Below are 21812 nucleotides of genomic sequence, written 5' to 3'. Positions count from 1 at the left end.
CCCCAGATGTGTGTGCTCACAGTGAAAAACTAATTCTACTTTTTTATGCTTAAGTGGATTGCATGAGTATTATAATATTGTAATTAAACTGTGCACTAATGATTCCTTCCCTACAAATTAAGTCAGAGTCCTATTAATGAGAACAGGTAATGTAGAAAAGCAAATAATGAAAAGGATACTGACTCTCACTGTTGAAAAGCCAGCTTAGATGGTATTTAAAGGTAGACACTGCCCAGCAAACAGAAGGAATAACCTTGCACTGCTAAGAAATGGTTTACCTTCTTGTAGGCAAAGAATCGGTTATAGTAATACCCCAAAGAGATCATGAATGTAGATTGCAGACTAAATGAATAATGAATAAAGTATTGCCATCTCTTGGCTACATTCCGTAGAGACAACAATGGGGCATTGGACTTTTCTTCTCAATCAGAAATAATTCATATGTCTTTGCAGCTCTTGCAAGTTGGCTCCCCAATAGAAGGAGAGAATCAAGCTTTCAGTATTCAGTATCACTACAGTGTTCATACAGCTTCTTTCACAGATTTGCTGTGTTGTAACACTGGAAGGCCAACTGCTTAATCTAGTCAAAACTGGTTACATCTACCAATTATAGTAAGAAATCAGGAAGAGATATGCAAAAAAAAAATTAAATGTGCTTGCCAATTAATGCATGAAAATACAGTGCTGTCTCTTTAAGAGAGAGGGGAAGTTCTATCATCAGCAACATTCCAAATGAAACTTAAGGAGATACTTCAGAAAAATAACCTGAACTGGAAAGTGGGAAGATGTAGTTCATCCCTGCAATGGTGCAGAAGTCAAAAGGAAGCTAGCACGTAAGAAAAAAAAATGGTATCTGACTGGGCAGGCAGTCCTCATGCTTTATTTTTGTTTCATAGGCAACAGATGTTTTATGTAATACTTGTATGACCATTGGAACAGTCTATCTTCTGATCAATCACTGTATACTTGTTAAATAGCTCTATCCTTTCCGTTTCCTTCAAGTAAAACAAACATGAAGACCACAGATGACTATGTGACCCTTAAGATATATAGAAGCAAGGTTTTCTGAAGGAAAATTTGTAATGAGTCAGACACCTAAATAATAGCAAGATGAATAACTTTGAGAAGCACTCAAACTCTGAATGGGTTTAACTTTTCTCAAAATCTAGCCACTTATGTCAGTGCCTACATGTGGCCCAAATTCTTCTAAAAATGTGGTCCAGACTATGTATGCTAAATTCCATTGAAATTCAGTCCTTGGTATGCATCTTCCCACACCACTGAAAAGATACGTTTGTAGTAAGAAAAAAAAATTGACCCAAGTAGTTAACAAAGAAAGTGCAGACTAAAAAACTTGGCTGAATTATTTTTCCAGATATGTTTGAGGTCTAAATCTGCTCATCATCTTTATACAAACAGCCAAAAAGAATCAATCAGGATTGTTCAACTGGCTGGTCTTCAGAACTGAGACCCAGCTAAAATGCTTTCACACCCGTATGCTGACATGAGGTTCTCTTGATCCGTGTAGTGACAGGTTTGGTCATAATGTTGAACACAACCACCAATAATCATGATGTCCTGTTTCATGCTAAGATGAAGAGGGAAGACAGTTTGAACATGGGCACTCAAAACTTTTTGGGGTGTTATTCCAAGAGCAGATGTTTGCAGGAAGTCTGTATTACATCAGACTGTTACATTGTTTTGACAGGACACAAAATGTCCATACAGTAACACTACATGGGCAGCTGTCATTATACATCCAGCATTATCTTTCAATATAGTTATGGGTATATACAGCATTTGTATTACTGCCAATTAATCAGTCGTTGTCACTATTTGGTTATCACACAAACAATCTGGGAAATCTGAACCATTCGCACTCCCAATGGTGCAGATTCCTCTCAATTTTCGGATCAGGCGATCAGGTCCTTTGTTTCCTAATGCTCAGAAAGCACTCAGCAATTATTTTTTCTCAGAAAAGAAACCACCAGATATCATTTTATACTGAATTTGCTCAGACTTCTGGAAACACCTATTTCATACTAGGTATGCCCAAGATGACCGGTATTAGAATACAGTTTACTTTTTGTAAAACTTGTTACATGATATCTATGCTTACAGCTTTGAATGTTGATCTTCAAGATGGAGGAATTTAATTCCCTCATCTGCTGAACCATATAGGAAAACATCATGTTCATATAGGGCGTATAGCAGTACTTGCGATTCGTTAGCCTTATTCAGTAAAACACAGCAGCAAGGCTATGTTCCGTTTTGTTCTCATTCATCTGAAACAGAATCACCACGCTGCATCACTCTTGAAGAACAAGACCATATGAAATTTACAGGGGGAAAAACCAACATAAACTTCATATTCTATCAAACCAAGAGGGACTTTACTGCAATGAGGGTGTATTTTAAATTTTTGGGACTGAATCTTCTCATTAACAGAGAAAAGCTAGAAACTTTTTTTCAAATGGCATTTTTGTCATTAATTGTGAGTACGAGTGAATATGCAGGGCTGATAGATAGCTCTTTATCAGAGGACAGGTTCAAGCACGCATCATGTTAGTTCCAGCTTCTCCAACATGGCCCCATCCATCTACTCCTTTTGCGACATCTAACAATGTAAGTTTTAGTTTCCATTCTCATTGAGTCATTAGTCTCTCTGTGGATACTGGAAATAAAGGCAATCACGTATGGCTAATTGTGGTGGATATCAGATGACAGAATCTGTATACCCCAGTGGGGACTCAAAGGCAGGGAGAGAAATGGAGGGCTTCAGATTACGAACCCATCAGTGGGAATCAACAGGGTATTTCAACATGAGAGATTACATTTTCACTGACAAAGAGTATCTTTGCCACAGGAAAACAATCAGTTGTTAGCTGTTCTTCTATAAATACAGTGTGCATTTCATTTACAAAAAGAAAATTCAATTTTGATAACCAGGGATAAAAAAGTCCTTCCTGTTGATCTCACAATACACTACTAAAGCCAACCCCTGACTTAAAATTCTCTAATGAAATAACAAAGACATGTTTATCGCTATACAAACAAACAAGCAAAATTCCTTGGCTTTGTCTTCACTAAGATAACGTTGTGTACCAAATTCTGCTAGGAGCAACAAACTGAGCATTGTGTCAGGTTCTTTGATCTCCCCTGAAAACTACTGCTTTAGTATACAAAGCCTGAAAGATGAGTGATAGGGAGGATAGATAAAGAAGAAAAGAAGGAACATTGTACTTTTCTGACCTTCTACTGTCTGATGACCAGATGACAGAGGGTTTGTAGGGAACACTATGGTTATATGTAATGTAGAGGAACGTCTGAAGTAAGAAGAGTTCCTCCTTGAAAGAGACTGTAATGGCTGCGCATTCACTCAAGCCATTTAAAGGTGGTTTTACATCATGAATGTTTCTCCATTGTTTTGTTCAATATCTTTATCAACGATCTGGAAGAGGGGATCGAGTGCTCCCTCAGTAAGTTTGCAGATGACACCAAGGTGGGCGGGAGTGTTGATCTGCTGGAGGGTAGGAAGGCTCTGCAGAGGGACCCGGACAGGCTGGATCGATGGGCCGAGGCCAACTGTATGAGGTTCAACAAGGCCAAGTGCCGGGTCCTGCACTTCGGCCACAACAACCCCAGGCAACGCTACAGGCTTGGGGAAGAGTGGCTGGAAAGCTGCCCGGAGGAAAAGGACCTGGGGGTGCTGATTGACAGCCGGCTGAACATGAGCCGGCAGTGTGCCCAGGTGGCCAAGAAGGCCAACGGCATCCTGGCCTGTATCAGAAATAGGGTGGCCAGCAGGAGTAGGGAGGTGATCGTGGCCCTGTACTCGGCACTGGTGAGGCCGCACCTCGACTACTGTGTTCAGTTTTGGGCCCCTCACTACAAGAAGGACATGGAGGTGCTGGAGCGTGTCCAGAGAAGGGCAACGAAGCTGGTGAAGGGCCTGGAGCACAAGCCTTATGAGGAGCGGCTGAGGGAACTGGGGTTGTTTAGCCTAGAGAAGAGGAGGCTGAGGGGAGACGTCATCGCGCTCTACAACTCCCTGAAAGGAGGTTGTAGCGAGGTGGGTGTTGGTCTCTTCTCCCAAGTAACTAGCGATAGGACAAGAGGAAATGGCCTCAAGTTGCACCAAGGGAGGTTTAGATTGGACATTAGGAGAAATTTCTTTACTGAAAGAGTGGTCAGGCCTTGGAACAGGCTGCCCAGGGAAGTGGTGGAGTCACCATCCCTGGAAGTATTTAAAAGACGTGTAGATGAGGCCCTTAGGGACATGGTGTAGTGGGCATGGTGTGTTGGGTTGACGGTTGGACATGATGATCTTAGAGGTCTTTTCCAACCTGTATGATTCTATGATTCTATGATTCCATGACTGAAGAAACAGTCATCACTGAGCTAAACTGGATTTGAACAGAGTTTGGAAGGCACAATCCTTCTAGGCTAGCAGCTATGCTAGATTCAGCTCCACTCATGATAGCATGGGTGAGAGTCCATTCTGAGTACTGTATCATAAAATCTTTCTCAAAGCACATCTAGCCTATCCTTCAAATGGCACCGGAAATTAAGAGACATGTCCAATTTCTATTAGACAGGTTAAAAGTCACTGTTAAGATGTGAAGAAAGACAACTTTAAATTTTTTCCAGCATATATGTACCCTTAGAGATCAAGTGTGAAAGATTTGAAGGAGTCTACAGAGTTAGTAATTTGAACCTCTCCCACTGACTGGCTGCCAAACTCTCCCTTTAATTCCAGACTAAATAACATGTAGCAAAACAACATCGGTAAATTTGGTCAATACTTTCATTTTAATGTTCTCCTTTGCACAGAAACAAGGGGCCTTTGAGGTTTTCAAATTTTCCACAACCTAAACTCAGCTTAAGATGTTTATGAAGTCAGTCACACTTGCACAAAGCCCACCTTTTTATAAGGAAACTGTCATTGTGATAAAGCCCATTTTAATCAGAATACTTCAGCCCACTGCATGCAGAGATACAGCCCAAAGCTGGTCCTGAAATGAAAATAAACCATGCTCCCAACTTACCAGAGCACTGATGCATTATTTTAGGACTAGCTTCAATGACCACAAAAATAAAGGAGAATTAGACTCACACCTCTATTTTCTCATTGCTAGCTAGCTCCATTTTTGTTTTTCCTTTTTTCCCCTCTTTCTTCCATATGTGCGTTCATGTGCGTTTGGCATTATAAGCACTTTATCAATACTGACGTTACTCCTCAAAATTCATTTCAGAGGGATGACTTTTATGGCTCCCATGATTCTTAAGCCGCCTACGGTATTTGTAACTTGCAGAATCCGAAACTAACACACAGACAGTGTAGCTTTTCATACAAAGGCACAATAGGAATGAATGTATTAACCTCTGTGGTGCATGGAATGTGTCAGCTTACACACTGGCAGCTATTTCTGTGAAACTCAGCTAACTTCCGCTGGCTGTGTTAAAATAAAAAAAAAAAATATTCCCCAGAACTATGTCCCACGCTCTCGTATGCTGGCCAAACAACTGAAATATCTGATGTTGCAGAGAGTCTATTTCATACTGATGCTGGTCAAACTGAGTTTGAGAATGCATTTTACACGTACTGTTTACAAATGCTGAGCTTTTCCAAGCAGGTATAAAGCTCTGCTGTTCCATGTGACTTGGCAAATAATAATGAGCGGGGAGACGAATTAGCAATAGAGAGAATGGGGTGGGTTTTTTTGTTTCTACAAAAGAGTGTCAATCCAGATTTTGCAGAACTAGACATGATTTGGATCTTGATTTCATTTAGTCCCAAATTTTACCTGGCTTCATCCTACCAGCAAAGCATACATGGCAGGTAACAAAATTCAAACTGGGAGATGGACGTCACATTTGCTTAATTCCAATGACTTAACAAGGGTTGTGGAGCTGATGAGGAACACCTGAGGAACATCTGCACAGCTGTCATTAAGACCCATGGACAGCCTAATACCTCCAAAATTTAGAATGATTTTGGGAGTTTTGAATGAGATACGTCTGGCTACCAGGCCAACCCTTTAACGTACCTCAAAAAAAATTCTCTAGTATCTTTCCACCCGTTTTCTAATTGCCTATGTTAAATTAGAATAATCGCTAATTATCTGCACTACAGCAGTGCCTAAAATGTGCTGGGCACCATAAAACAGTGTAGGAGGGGCCAGTCATTGCTCTGAAGAGCTTATAGCCTAAAAGGACATAATCACGTTAAGCGACTTTTAAGCAGTTTAAAAGTGCTTGTCAGGACAGGGCTTTTCTGCCTGGCAATGCATTTCCTTTTGCTGGTTTACACCAAGTCAGCCTGTACAGCCTGCGTCAGAACTATCTAATGGAAAAGACAAGCAAACATACTGCTCTGCGGAAATTTAAAGTACAAACCTAAAAGTAGTTAAATTGGCAATAAAGACACAAAAATGTAACAAAAATGTCCCCCAAGGTAGAAGGAAAACCTATACGATTTGACGATTATTTTGCTTCAGATGCAAATTTTAAAACCCTTGTTAATTGCATTGTGTTCAAATGGAAGAGAAAACTGGTTTTCGTATTTACTTAACCTTTGCCTCTTCTGCATTGTTTCCGACTTACCTGCAGTTGGAGTGGGCCTAAGCCCGGTGTTGCTGCGGCAGCAGCTGCCATGGTAGTTGGGATCAGCTGAACGGGGTAAGGGTCACCTAAGTAAGAGAATAATAGAGGCGTCAGCACCTTTTATCTACTCTCCACCTGCAAATTAAAGTCCTGCATTCACTCTTTCCAAAAGCCTTCCTTTGTGTGCCTTGTTGAGGCCTAATGAAAAGCTCTATTGTGCAGCCTTTTACTAACACTCTTTTCACAATTCTGGCTGAGAGAGGAATGTGAATAAAAGGCACAAGCAATTAAGGCGGAAACCTCATCCTTTTTCATGATGTATTTAGGGAAATGGAAAAAAAAGTGCACATTGATCAGAAGGCTGCACTTCAAAAAAAAAAAGGGGGAAAAAAAAAAGGAAAGAAAGAAGATGGGGGTGGAGGAGAAGACAAGGAAAACAGTACAACCTTGATAAGATCACAGCATTAGAAGGGGACAAATCTACAAGCTTGTCCAGAATACGAAGTTAACCAAACTCTGCTCACTGTTAGTAAACTGAGCCTCACACAGATCAGAAATGGCACTCCCTTGACTACTGTGTTTTCTCTTAGGTGAGGAAAAAAAACCTTGCTTTAGTTTCGGGGTTTGATCCTACAACAGAAAAAAGCATGTGAAGTTAAGTAAATCAGATATAAGCCTCCGAAATCCCTGCGCCAACTCCACTTCATGACTTGTGATTCAATTTTGCTTCTGAGGGAAAACTACTTCAGTTTTAGTAAGAACTGCATTGTGCTGAATGAGAAAAAGGGACCCAGTAAAGGTTTAGGAAAAAGTTGCAGGCGTTTATAAGGGAAAATTACCTGAGATGGCAAAAATAAAGATGGAGACGGGCATGTTTTAATGTTACGGAGCGCTCACTTTCGGTCACTCCTTACATATCTGATTTCTTAAAATAAACTTCACGCTAACGCATCAACAAAACTATTAAGAAAACTGGTAAAAAATAATAAAAAATGTTACATGCATTATATTCTTGCTTCTCCAAACGATAAAATGTTTAAGCACTTTCCACTCAAATAAGGATCACCAGAGCATTTCTGTATATCCCTATGTTCTGGTAGCGTGCATGATTTCTGTAACTTGAAATGAGACTACAGAAAAGGCAGAACACTTTATCAGGAAAATCTACCTAAATGTTCCTGTACATTTCATTAGAGAGGTAGATTTATTGTCCTTTTTTGAGTGAACTGGGGAGAAAAAAGACAAATTAAGAAGGCAATGCAGCCTGTTCTGTACAATCATTATTAGTTATTATTGAATTAAAATTAATAATGGTATCAAGCCTAAGTTACACGAAACAGAAAACAAAGGGAAAGAAATTTATCCCATGTTTTTGAAATGTCAGAAATAAACTGTGTTGGTGTAGATAGGAACTTATACTTAAAAATAAAGAAAACTTTATTTTTCCTTTTTATAATGCAACCTTCTTTACAGAGATCTTTTCACTCAAGCATTTTGATCTCCTTTTAAGAATTAAATACCGTAACTTCTAGAAATGGAGGGCCAGAAACAAACTGGGCTGGCAAAGCGTCTTAACAGATACTTAACTTCAATAAGTGTGCCTGCTTATATTTAAGAACATCTTAAATAATGCTTTGCTGACTGAAGCCTCACAGTCTTTCAAGGCTGGCCAGCCAAGCAATGGGAATCCAAAGGTCCACCCAGGCATCCCCATTCACAACTGTCTTTGCACCAGGCCACAGCTTCTCTATTTATTTATTTATTGTCAATGGGCAACAGATTTCCTGACTTGCTTGGATTTTTTTTTCCCCAGAGGATGCCACTGTTTCCCATTTTCCCATTTTCCTTTGCTTTAACTGAGGCATCCACTTTCCGTTTCATATCATGGGCTGAATGAAACATTTCTCTGACTTGAAATTTTCTGGGGAGTTATCCTGTGACCCAAGCAACAGGCCTTAAACATGTGAAGACACGGAGAAGAAAGAGACGGTGGTCAAAGACTCAGGGTCAATAGTGTTTATCTGCTTCCACACCACTAGTAGCTCAAAGGCTAATCCCAGTATCATTCTGAAAGACTCCTCTCTAGAAGATGACATTTTGTTCAAGAACCAGTTATGAAATAATATAAAATTATTAATTTTGCAACTGCAAAGAAAAGAACGAGGGAAACGTTTCTCACTAGAATGTTGATTTTACAGCCATTAAATTTTTTAGGTACAAATGATCTGTATTAAAACATACATATTAGAGGATTAACTTCCATGCGCTGTCCCACATTCCTCTCCTCTCCGCACACACGTATAAGCCTTAGCCCATCTTCCCACACCCTCATGCTATTCATAAATCCCACTATTCTCACCTCCCTAAACAGCCAGGCAGATTCTCATACCCTCGTCTGTTGTGGTTAATTCCTATGTTTTACGGTTCATTTGGTAGATAGATCAAGGAGATGCTCTGAGAGAAGAACACGCTAAAGTCCCCGCAGCCACGTGCATATCCCATGGCCAAGTGCATGGCCACAAACACTGGCTTTGGTGGTGTAGATAATGCCTCTGGGACTCTTTAAGAGACCACGCTAGAAAGCAACTACTACACCAATACATGCTAACGTAGGTTTTCAGAATTCTAAGGAAAAAACTCAAATTCATCCTAAAAACAGATTATAGCTGTGCAGAGCTAGGCTCTCCTGTTTACCAGGTTGTTTTTTTTGTTAGTTCACTCTTTAAAGGGTTTTACATTTTTCCAGTGCTCCAAAATACTTTTAAGAAACAAAAACAACAAACAAATCTGAAGGGCTTCTGTAACCTATTATGAATCTTTGCATCGTCATGCTTTGGTAATACCCTCTGCTATCTTGTGCTTATCTTAGGGGTTTAGCAATTCTTTTTATGAAGAAAAGAACATCCTGCCTGCGCTGCAATTCTTTCATAAGTGCTATTCATACACAGTACATCCACAATACTACTCCCACGGTACAGACACGGTAGCAGCGAAAAAGTTGGAGGAAGGTACAATAACGAGTGGAGGCACCATCGGGGTTAGCCATCCACTGCGTTTGCCCTGGTACAAATGTCCAAGAAAAGATTGCCTCTTCCTGGAGGAGCTTACTGTCCACACGAGACAAAACACAAAAGAGCAAGGAATACGCTCAAAGGCCGTGCCATGCCCTGGGTCACACAACAGGCCAGTGGAAGAGCCAAGATTAAAACCCACAGACAACTCTTCAGGCAGTGCCCTTCCCAGGGAAGGATCCAGGCCCTATTTCAATGAGGAGGCCAAGCACTTACAGGCTCACATCACATAGTGCAGGAGCAGCTGCCACCCCTCAAAATACTAACAAAGGCCTCAAGTCTCCTCTGATAAATATGGACCAGGGCACCCTTTGCTGTTACTCTAGAACATGGTATCTCTTTCTACTGTCCTTAAATTTATTCCCATATCAGACTGAAGGTTTTGCCTGAGCAGTTTTAGTTAATTCTGAAGTCTGGGAAATGTGTGTCTTAACTATTTCATTACTTCTTCAGTAAATATCTTATTTTTAGACGGAAAAAGCTGCTACATTTTTTTCCCAAGCTCTGGGAACGTTTCAGGAATGTGAGGCAAGATATACAGTTATTAGAAATAGATATTTCCCAAGCCATTCACAAGTTTGCATCACTGAAAACACTAACAAATTCTCAAACAACTATATTACATTTCAATTCACAAAATTCACTATTAATCTACTAATGCACGCTGGCAGGAGTGTACCTCCTTGCATCTTTCAGCTACCAAAAGATACATTTTGTGCATTCCTTTCATGTTCCAAACTGTTTCTCATTATGAGTGGACTTTTCTTATAAACAATGCATCAGAGAAAAGTTTCGTTGTTGTTTTGTTGTTGTTGCTTTTCTTTAGTAAACTATAGGGTAAAATCTGGAGCAAGTCAAAGGCTGGGATTTTTATTGTAAGAACAAGGTAAAAATAATTTAATTAGCTGACATATTCTACTCTAATATATAGTTATTTCCCAGCTACTCGGTGACATCACTTTGAAGAACAGAGTTATTCGAGACTGTCTACATGAAAAGAGCACAGAAGGACCTATGTACTGGTGATACAGCACTTAAAGAAGTGAATGGGATATGTCAGCCTGGAGGAGCTGATGGGGTATATCAGAGGTGGTGGTTCACGCTCTGAGCGAAGGAGAACGGCAGTGGCTCAGGGAAGAAAGAAGGCAAGGCTGAACCCTCAATTCTGTGCCAATTCTTTATTTCTCTATCCTTCTTTTGGTCCGTCTTCCACAAACATACCCGGAATCTCTTTCCTGATAATTTATGCACTGCAACTTCTTTCAATTTCAAATCACACCTTCATCCTTGCCCAAAATAATCTTCCAAGGTCTTGCTTACAAGAGGGTTTTTCATGAAGTACATTCACTTTTAAACCACTCTTTCTATGAACTTTCCCTATCATCCTCCACTGAAAACACTTTTCTGCGAAAGTAAGTTGTGGTACAGAGCCAAGTGGACATCCTGTCCCAAAGCGCAAAATAACAACCCTGTGTGTTTAGGAACTTGATTTTCAACTGACTAGCTACCAAGCTCATGGATATTAAATGATTGTATACTTGTGGAAATACAACTGTGGCTCTCTTAAAGCATTGACATGTTTTGCAAAATTTTATCAGAGGAGTTTAGCAAGTTAAAAAACATTAAGACTTTTTTTTAAAAGAGAAAAGAAAGCATAGGAGCTAACATTATGTGTGTCGCACCATTCACCTAAACTTGTAAGATGTTTTTTGTGTTCCTTTTTCTGTCACTCATCTCATTTATTCTCCTTCATGGTGTAATCCCCCCTAGTGTCTTGTCTTGTCTCCTGACAGGCTGCAAGCTCTTCAGAGCGGGCACAATTGTCTTACTTGCTATATAAATCAAGTTACATGCTAATGTTAAATTATAATGTTTTGACAGGATTTTTAAGTTGAGCCTGATTATATGAAACAATAGAATCCTCTGATTTTTTTCCTGAAATTTTCTTCTTTAAAAAAAAAAAATGATACCAGAAAAGGAGAAGTAGGGGGTTTATTTCCTATGATTTTTTAAACTTATTGTTTTCCTCCTACCTGTCTTTCAAGGAGAGCAAGTGAAAAAAGTTGGAGGTCATGGAAGGAGAAGAAAAAAAGAAAACAGTGTAAAGCATATAAAGAGTAGGAAACAAAAACAAATTCTTAAATTATAATTTCCAAAACCAGAATGCTAAACTAAATGCCATGAAAAATACCAGAATAAACATTTCCTTATAGTAGATTCTGTTGAATGAAAAGGAATTCTACATTATCTTCCCCCTATTTTTGACAAGCTCTAAAAAAGCCACAATAATTTTACACTCAATTTATCACTTAAGTATATTTATAATGAATAATCACAGCTGATGGCTGACTGACAGGTAAGCCACTGCATCTCTTCTCACCACTCATTCATTCCCATCCTCATCACCATTTTCCTTTCGTTTTTTTGGTGTGATGGTGGACATGTAGTAGGAGTAACGGGAGGCTGTGAAAGCCATGAGCAGTGTTCCCTGGCTTCTGGCTCTAGGCATTAGGGATTTAGATAAATAAGAAGAAGAGCATGAAGAAGATACCACCAGTGGCTTCCAAAAAGAAATCCAAACTGGTTCCCTGATTTTCCTTGAGGATAGTTCCGGACAGCATTGACGGAGTGCTGCCCACAAGGGATTAGCCTGTTTTGTATTTTAAACAATTCAGTCTACAGAAGGGATGGCTTTGGAGGGACCTAAAAGCAGCCTTCCAATTCCTGTGAGGAGGTGATCAACAAGACAGGGCCAGGCTCCTCACGGCAGTGTTTGGTTGGAGGACAAGAGCCAATGGACATAAAGTGAATCAAGAGAGGATCAGATTTTCCCCATGCGGACAGCCAGACGTTGAAACAGACCGTCAAAACAGGGTTGTGCAGTCTCTGTTCTTGGAGATTTTCAAGCCCTGACTGAATAAAGCCCTGAGTAACTTAGTCTTATCTCCTAGATGACCCTGCTTGGAGGAAGAGGTTGGACTACAGACCTTCTGAGATCCTTTCCAACCACGATAATCCTATGATTTCCAGGGTGCCCTGGAATATATACCCTACATAAAGGGTGCCCTTTATATATACTTGTTGAATAAATGACAGTTATTCAAAAGCTCTGAGTACCAAGGAAAGCCAATGTATTTCCAGAGAGATTTGTACATGCTCACGAATGTAAAAATCGGGACTTTTATTTGGTTGCCCAACTATGGATAATAGTGCTGTAACACCAGACATCTTTTACGGCCTAGAAACTGAACTGAAACTATCAGCCTGTTTTCACAGGACCCCATTATTTTGCTTGTCTATTTTGTTTTTATTACCATTATTGTGAGAAGCCACACATAGATCAGGGGCTATGGGATTCTTTCAGTTAGAAATAGTCTTTAGTTGTGTTGTTATTTTTTGCAGTCTTGGTGCCTTCCAATGCTGCATTTGCAGCATTACAGAAGTGACACATTCTCATGTATGCTAAAAGGCAAAGTTGTTACCAAAAATTCCTCCTTCTTGCTCTTTCTATCCACAATGCTATTACTCTTTTCTTATCCTGGGGGGAACATGAGAGTTCAGTCATATGCTCGTTCTTTTGCAAGGCATAAACAGTAGCCCTGAAAGATGACTAGCATCTTTATAAAGAAGCTACAGAATGTGGTCCTCACAACACATGGTTCCTATATTTGTCATTCTGATAAAAGCATAGCAATGTCAATATTTTTTTCTTGTGATTTGGTGATTGTCAATGACCTGTATGTCAGCTGATACAGCTGACACAGTTAAATCAGAAATTAGCACTCAGTCTCTTTAGAAGCCAGACACATGGACACTGAGCACAAGAAAAATTATAAGACAGTCCACATGATACTCCATTAAACAATGAAACATGTGACTGACTAAAAAACAGAGATACATCAGCAAATTTCCCTGAGGAAGTTTACGGTATTTAACTCCTAAACATTAATTTTATTGTACTGTATGAGGAACCAATTAACTGAGAGTTTCATTTTTATCGGACATCGGAATTAGTGTTCAGAATATAGATGAACAGGAAATTCAGCATATTTTAATTTTATTAGGCTTGGCTTGTTCATCTCACACATTTTTGCCAATTTTAAAAGGTAATTAGATATTTCATCAATAACTTTGTGTGCCTTATTTTATTTAGAACAATTCCAGCAGCAACAAGCTGATATGTAAGACACATACAATGTACCTATTGTATATTCAGATTTTTCCCCCCTAATTGGATATGGTTGAACTAGTGATTAAAGCACTTTCAGAAAACCTCATGTTGATGACATCTGACTGGGAACACAATATGATTTGTTACAACAAATTATCCACAGGGGAGAGGAGGAATGGGCAAATAAAACCAATCCTTGTTTCCAAAATTTGGCATATTTCCATAAAAATAACATAGGTATCAGCAAATAAAAGGATACCTAGCAGCTTTCCCGAGAATTTGCAAATAACCTGGAAAATATATTTGAGGTAAATCCCACTTCCAGAAATACAGACTTAGTAACTATTGTTTCCTGATAAAAGAAAGCATCCTAAAAATCTCCATATAATTCAATTTCTTGCACACCTCAGTTTAGAAAACAAAGTATGCTGTTCTTCATCCTCCAGAGAAGAAACTAGTTGGAATTCACCAGCTTCAATCATATTGAAAAACCACAGGATGAATACAACATACCACACTGCCGTAAGTGGCTAGTCAACATTTCACTTCTTTTTTATTGCGATCATCACATGCTTGAAGAAGCAATGGAGTGCAGTTTGCAAAATGAATCTTACTTAGCATCATTAATTGGGGAGAGTCCATCTTCTTTACAAAGTTTGGGCTATTCTTTGTCTTGTAGTGGAAAGCTAATTCTGAACAGCTGCAGATGTAGAACCACAAGAGGAAGCACAGGGAAGGATTCTGTCCTGGTGCATTCTGCTCCTTACAGCTGTTGAAGAATACCCAATCTACCACTGTTCTCAGCCTAACTCCCTCTGCCTTTTCTGTAAATAACTCCCCAGATGCAAGCCCTTTCGCTTTCCCAAATCTTTCATTCCCTTTATTATCTCTTATACAGGAGAGACAATCATGCCTTAATATTCCATATACAAATCTATACATATGTGCATCAGTAAAACGATCACACTACCTACGACTAAAGAGCAGCCTCCTCTGAGGTGGAACTATGCAGTTCTCAAAGGGCACAATACAAAACTTATCTTCTATCACTTACATGGTTTTTATACTTTCAAAGCACTTCACAAATATTAATTAGCTCTAAATAAATTCTAATTATTTCTAAGAGTGGCCCTAGCAGATCTGTATCATCTGGTGTGAAATCTGACTTCAGTGACGTCGACAGCAACAGCTCCTCAGACCTCAGCAGAGCTGACATTTCACTCGCCGTTGCTAAAATGCTGGGAGTCTTGTATATTATCTAGCAAGTATCACAAGTGAAGCTGAACTAGTAATAGCAGGAGTAACAAATGATAGTGTTAAGGAATGCTGGCTGACAATAAAGGGATTGACCTGAGCCAAGCTGCATAGCCTAAATGTGGGAGAAGCTTTGCCACAGTTTGGGAAATGCAGTAATCAGGCTCTGTTTGGTTTCAACATCGGCTGAAATGGAAGAAGCTCACCTGCTGCTAAAACCAATTAATATACTTAGGGTAGTGGGGTTTACTGCTAACATCTGCTCATGCCACAGGTCACTTAGTTAACACCCCACTTTGAAACTTCAACTCTTTATAAAGAAATTTGCATTATACATCTATATAAATATTACATATTATGGGTATAATAAAATACATATAAAGAGGTTTGCATAAAAATCAAAATACTTGAATTCCAAATAGCTCACAGTGAATGGATAACCAGGTATGTAGTAAATAAGTAGGTAACCAGTATCTTCCTTGCTAATCGTGGACAATATAGTCCATCACATACTGCCAACTTATTTTTCTCATACGAAAAAAATGCTTTGGTTGTAAATAGTAACAGTAAATATTTTACACACCATGCAATTATATCTAGGTATAGAGATTAAAAATCAACTGGAACCAAAGATTATGAACCTTTTTCTCAAATACAAATGTAATCCCAATAGAAGTTCCTCCCTTCTTCTCTGCCAACTTTACCACCACACAATATGCCATAGAGAAAAAAGGGGAAGTGTCAACTTGTGTAAATTGTCCCTTATGTAATGCAAACCATCTGTTTAAAAAACAAAACAAAATGAAAAACCAAGCCACTCCCAAGCATGATCTGCTACGGAGAAAAAGAAAAAAAAAGGACATTTACTACATTGAATTAGAAGCCAAAGACCATGACCTGCCATGTAACCATGGAAAAAATATTCACCCTTCTGCTCCCTCTATTTACCCAATTTACTAAATATTTGGAGAAGTATAAGTGAATAATTTGCTCTGCACATATTAGAGATTGATATCATTCTATTCTTTTGAGCATTTCACCTATCTAGAATGTTTCCAATCAGGTAGGAACCCGAGCAGAGAAACCTCTTTGTTTTCAATAACAGACAGAATAGTTCCCACACAGTGATGCCACCACAGGGTCAGAAGGACCCTGAGTCCCCAGCCACTGGAGCCTGGCAAAGTATAGGGGGATAAAGTATCGGTATACTCTTGCCCTGTTCTTATACTCTAGGTATCTGCCAGGAGAGGAATCTAAATGGACCCCTTCTATGAACTGTTATTTTTGTGTTATCTTCAGTCAAATCCTCAGAAAAGGAAGCATGTGTAGAGAAATCAGTACTCTTCCTTTCCACAGTCTCTCTCTGGATAAGTCATTAGTCCGTTGGGAAGCACTGGCCAAGGAATCCTACCACATACACTCTCTGAAACCACTGGGAGACATACATTTGACCCTCTGTTGCTCTAACATGGACAGGTGAATCAGAAAGCATTGAATAAGTTAGTTTGGTTTCATTATGTAAGCTGAATGAAAGAAAAATAGCAGTATAACCAGGTATTCTTCATTTTTTCTCTTTCACTGACCTCGAGGCTTGATCACACATTCTCTTCCAGCTGCAGCTGTGCTGGCTGCAGAGGCCACTATCTCCAATCACAGCCCCCTGCCAAAGGTTACCACTGTGACCAAGCTGCTCGTTTAATCACTTCCCAACATGTTCCCATTAAAATGAGCCAGCTCAGTTTAAGCAATTTTAACAGAAAGTCCTTGCTATCCCAGTCTGGACAGAAGCAAGTTAGGGAGTGCTTAACCAAGAAGCTTGGCCAGTATGTCAGAAGTTAGAGGCACAGTGATGAGCAACTGGAGGCAGTTATCTCTTCAGCTACTTGGTAGATTTTCAGAATTATTTTGTATGGCGGATTGACAGGAATTCTCTAGTGATGATTCTGTTATTTACTAGCATTAACAACCCGCACATAGGAATAATAAAAATCTCCATGGGACAATTCAGTTCCAGTCACAAATAACAAAGAACTATGAAAACTTTCATATACTGTTTCTCAATAAAAGGGAGATTTGAAAATTTGGGGGAGAAGGAAGTTGTGTGACAACCAATATTTTCATAACGAACTAATGATGCTGAGTACCTTGATTATGGGTATCCAGTTGGGGGCACCTTCAAAGGGACATTACTGTTACATGCTCTGCCCCTTTGAAAAGTCAGACCTCCAAAAAAGTATCTCAAATTCAGCAGCATGTCATCTAAGGCGCTGCAGATCTCTAGTCAGTTGTGCTGTTGGTCACACCTCATGGCTGGGTTACGTGCCGCCTTCTGTCTGCAGGCCAAGTAGTAAGCACTCCCAGAAAAAAGGGCAGGTTTTTCAAAAGGACCGGGAAGATGGAGAAGTGAGGTTCGATTTTCATAAGGTACATAAGCCAAATTTAAAACATACAATGGCAGCCAGGTAAAGATGCTGGTAGTGGGATATTCAGAAGTTCATAGGAAGGCCTTGCATCCAAAAGCAAACTCAGTGAAAGCTGAGCAAATTAATCCGCTGAACGTTCTCTGTTGCAGTGCTATACTGGTACCCACTTTAGTTCAAGTTAGTTCAAGCTAGTTCAAGCTAGTTAGTTTAGTTCAAGCTAGTTCAAGTAGCATAGGTGACAGTACTAAAGTTTACAGTACAAACATTTGCTAAATATCCCTGAGACTTAGATCCTAGTGCCTTTGTCACCCTTCAAATGAAGATTTAGTCTCCTACGTCACTCAGATGCTTTAGAGAATTTTATCCAAAGCTCTTTGGTTTACAATCTACCACATCTACCACCAAGAGGACTGATACACAGAAGGGCAAGCATGAAAGTGGGAGAAATATGTTTTAATGGCCTGTCAAAAACATTACTTGATGTGAACATGTTATAGTTTTAAGGCAGCTACGTTTTTCATTGCTACAAGCTTTCTAGGTGTAGCTAAATCTGTATATGCTTTTTTGTTTACGCTAAACTGTGAGTAAAAAGAAAAAATCCTTTGGACTACTTATCACTTTTCCTCAGCTTCTCAGTCAAATTCAGTCAAACATGCCAGGGAATCACCAAACACAGAGCTGTCTTTTTCCACTGGCTTCTGCTCAGTCCTAGACCTTGGCATGCTGTTAATTCCAAGCCTTACTGCCAGGAGTAGCAGCAACTTTGCTTTCTTTTCTTCTTCATTTTCAAGGTTACGCAAACATGCGATGTCATATGTATTTCATGGATGTAAAGAACTATAGGACTGTCTTACAGTTAATGTACATGCAGTAAAAAGAAGGAAAAAAAACAACTTCAACTCTTTCTATCCAAACCAGACTTCATTAACATGGAACTAATTTAATCTGCCAGATATATCTAACGGGGTGCTTTCCCGACCTTTTCCAGGCCTACAGTTATGGTAGCATTCATATCCAGTGTGGCTTTCAGTTAAATATGTAACGTGAATCACTACTTCTCCCATTTGAGAGAGACTGAGTGTGAAATCACTGGAAGAACTGAATGAGCCTATGCTTTGGCACTGCAGCTGCTGAGGGACGTGAAGTATTTTGAACAGTAATTTTCAGTAGTGGTCCCAGTCTGTAAAATATTAGGAAAAGGGATTAGTGGCCAAAGAAACTCAAGTTCGCATTCAAATACTGTATCTACAATGTTACAGAAACTGAAAGAAATCTGAAATTGTGGGCTAAGCCAGTTTAACTAACGGAATCTTTTTATGTTCTAATTTTACGAAACTGCTGCAGTGGGAAGTCCTGAGTAACTCAAAACAACTGATGAATTCATGAGTTAGTCAATGATACAGATGGATACACTGACATGGATATAATAAAGCTAAACACCCATGCTAGAGACAGAGAATGGTAGAACAAGCAAGTCCTAGATAACTCAGTAGGAAACTGATGTCAGAAGAGTTATACAAGCAAAACTGCATGGAAAATAGTCTATGAAATTCATGCTCTAGCTAAGTCTATTCATGGAAATGGAGTTCCTCAATTATTCTTTAACTTGTATTTATTATCATCTGGTTGACAGGAACATGAAATCCTATAGAACGCTTAAATAAAATTTCCAAAAAAATCCGGGGAATATAGCGAACAATACAAATCTTTCAAAGATTAAAAATGTAGATGCTATATTTTTTAGTGTTAGGCTTTCATAAATGTACTCATAGTTTGTGTTAGTCCATCAAACTGAAAGGCATATGCTGTCTTTGATCTCTGTGCAGAACCCCCGTTGAGATTAATGTGAGTTCTGTGTGAAGAAAGAGACTAGAATAGGCCCTCAGTTCACAAATAGTAAGCAGGCTGCTTCAGGAAAAAAACATATTTTCTTACAACAGTGTTGAAATTTATTGGGAAGTTTCAAATAGCTTCTCTTCAGATGTATGTACGTATGTGTGGTCATGAGCATGTTCACTTGTCAAAAAGACCTGTTAGAAAGAAGGTGCACAAATCTACTTGTCGTGTGAAACGTTTTGCTGTTACATTGAAACACATACTTCACCTCTGACAATCTTTTCTCATACGATACTGACTAATTCTCTATTTTACACTCATCTGTGTAAGCTAATGGCTTTGTCCATCTGGTGAGAGAGGTGATACTTGTATACAGATTGGCATGGAATTGTGCCCTATACCCGCTTCCAGCTAAAAAAATCTACAGGACTTACTGCATCCCGCTTTGTAGCTGAAACCAGGAGGAAGAAGGAATCCTTGCTGTGCAGCTGCTGCTAGGGTTCGTTGGTCTGGAGGGAATACGGGAATCATTAATGGAGGCAGCTGACCCTGGACCTGCTGAACAGGAGAGGGAAAATCAAACGTGGAATTTTTTCTGGGGAAATGTCTGCTTACATGCCTTCTCTTACTTCTGATCTGAGAGGTCAGGTTTGAATATGCTCCTCCACAACGGGGTGTTCCAGTAGCATCAACTATTCAACCTCATCTTAATTACCAAAGCACTTCATACGCATTACATTAATCCAAAATAAATTGAAAGATTCCACTAACGCACACCTATATCCAATTAATTATTCCCCCCCCCAGTCCATAATGCCTCACTTCTTGGGTTTTTCTTCTCTTTTATTGCTCTGTGTAACAATATCTCTGTCTCAGACAGTAGCTTTCACCCTGACTGAGCCCAAACACAAAGATCCACATGCACAGAAGTACAAATATGTGCATAAGTAGCGTACAGCACAGTCAGTACTATTTTTCTGCCCCTATACGTGCACTTACTTGTACATGTGAAAAGATAAAGCCTCTGGGATGGTAAGAAAAAAGGCTGAGACACTTTATTCACAAATAAAACACAGCTATGTCTGAAGCGTTAGCTGTTCAACTTTGCACAGCAACTGTACACAACCATGCAAGTCAGGAAATGGAAAATATTATATTGTAAGTGGATACTGCAGGGGACTTAAGACATGCAGAAATTAGTCATCAAAACTGGAAGTTGGCCATGGCACAACGTCTAATACTATTGCTTTTACCCAGTTCTGTTAGAGTTTTTAATTGCTAGAAATGGACATCGTCTTTGTATTTCACACAGAGGAGAAACAAAAGGTTTGCTAGATTAAAACGTTAAATGGCTGGTTTTAATTAAAAAAACCCCCACTGTACTGACCAGATCAGTCAGTGAAGGGAGACTGACTCATTTTTTAAGAAAGGTCATCTAGATTTTTAATGCCGCGGTAAAGCTAAGGCATCGGAGGTATAGATACATTATCAAAGACTAAAATTTAGTTTGTAGCCTTAAGAAACAAAGCGAATTAGGGTGTTGATAGACAACCTTTTTTGGCCAGAGGCGTAAGAAGGTGTTACTCTTTTCATTATTGCCTGCATAGCAGAACTGGCAAAAGAGAACCTGTGTCAGCTCCTTGGCTGCCACAGTTCAGACTACAGCATCTTGACTTAATTTTATTTTAATTTAATCTCCTGAAGATCCAGGAGATGTCTCGGTTCACCCAACACTGTTACAAGGCAGAAGAGCGATACAAAATTTGGGAAGGTAACCTCTTCATTTATGCCAGGACCTGTCAACACCTGTGTGTGTGCTGACTGCATCTTTATAGTCTGAAAGAATTTGCAAGGATGGAGTTCAGGAGCGCTGTTGACGGAAATTCTTGCACTGGGAGATTAAGGTTGGGACTGAAGCTAGAGTAGATGTAGCTCCACTCACTGAACTACCTCAATCCATTTTTAGTTACTTCAGTATTCTCCTTTCTGTTCTGACCCTGTTAACTAGAAGACATACATACTTTTAACTGGATTGCTGGAGAAAAAAACACATATAAAACGTGATTTCTTCTCTATCCCCACTCAGTCACCCTAGAACTGCCCAATGTCTGCCTTTTCTTCATGTGTTTATTTTTTGTTTGTTTTGTTTGGGGTTTTGTTTTTTTTTAAGACAAAGACAAAGTGACTGTATTCTTTTAGAACAAAAATGAACAGCCGTGTGGAATTTTTGCATAGTACTCTTCTTCGGCAAAAAGCCACAGAACTTTTTTTTAAATGGTTTCCAAGGATGAAAGTGACTTTGCCAAGCAAAGAAGCTTCAAAACAGGACTCAAAAACACTAATAGAAAGACAGATGGTTCTACTAAGAGCTTTGCTGCCAAAAAAAATGTTAAAAAAAAGTGAAAAAAAGGAGTGATGTTATTGAAGCTGACTGCAAAGTTCTCTGATGAC

General features: G+C 39.3%; 1 protein-coding gene across 7 annotated transcripts in view; it reads right to left on the bottom strand.

Moving 5' to 3' along the window:
• Positions 1–21812, bottom strand: part of SOX5 (SRY-box transcription factor 5) — a 651312-nt gene that overhangs the window by 83172 nt on the left and 546328 nt on the right. For 5 of the 7 annotated variants that reach the window (XM_075160507.1, XM_075160488.1, XM_075160515.1 and 2 more), the window contains 2 exons: positions 19796–19916; positions 6607–6692 (listed from right to left, as the gene is read on the bottom strand). In XM_075160507.1, the coding sequence (XP_075016608.1) occupies positions 6607–6692; positions 19796–19916 (207 nt within the window). Of the gene's footprint in view, positions 1–6606; positions 6693–19795; positions 19920–21812 lie in introns of all 7 variants that reach the window. The other 2 variants (XM_075160498.1, XM_075160461.1) reach the window with 1 other exon arrangement.

The sequence above is a fragment of the Calonectris borealis genome, chromosome 1 (genome assembly GCF_964195595.1).
Source record: "Calonectris borealis chromosome 1, bCalBor7.hap1.2, whole genome shotgun sequence".
NCBI classification, from domain to species: domain Eukaryota; kingdom Metazoa; phylum Chordata; class Aves; order Procellariiformes; family Procellariidae; genus Calonectris; species Calonectris borealis.
This window is presented reverse-complemented; position numbering and strand designations above follow the sequence as displayed.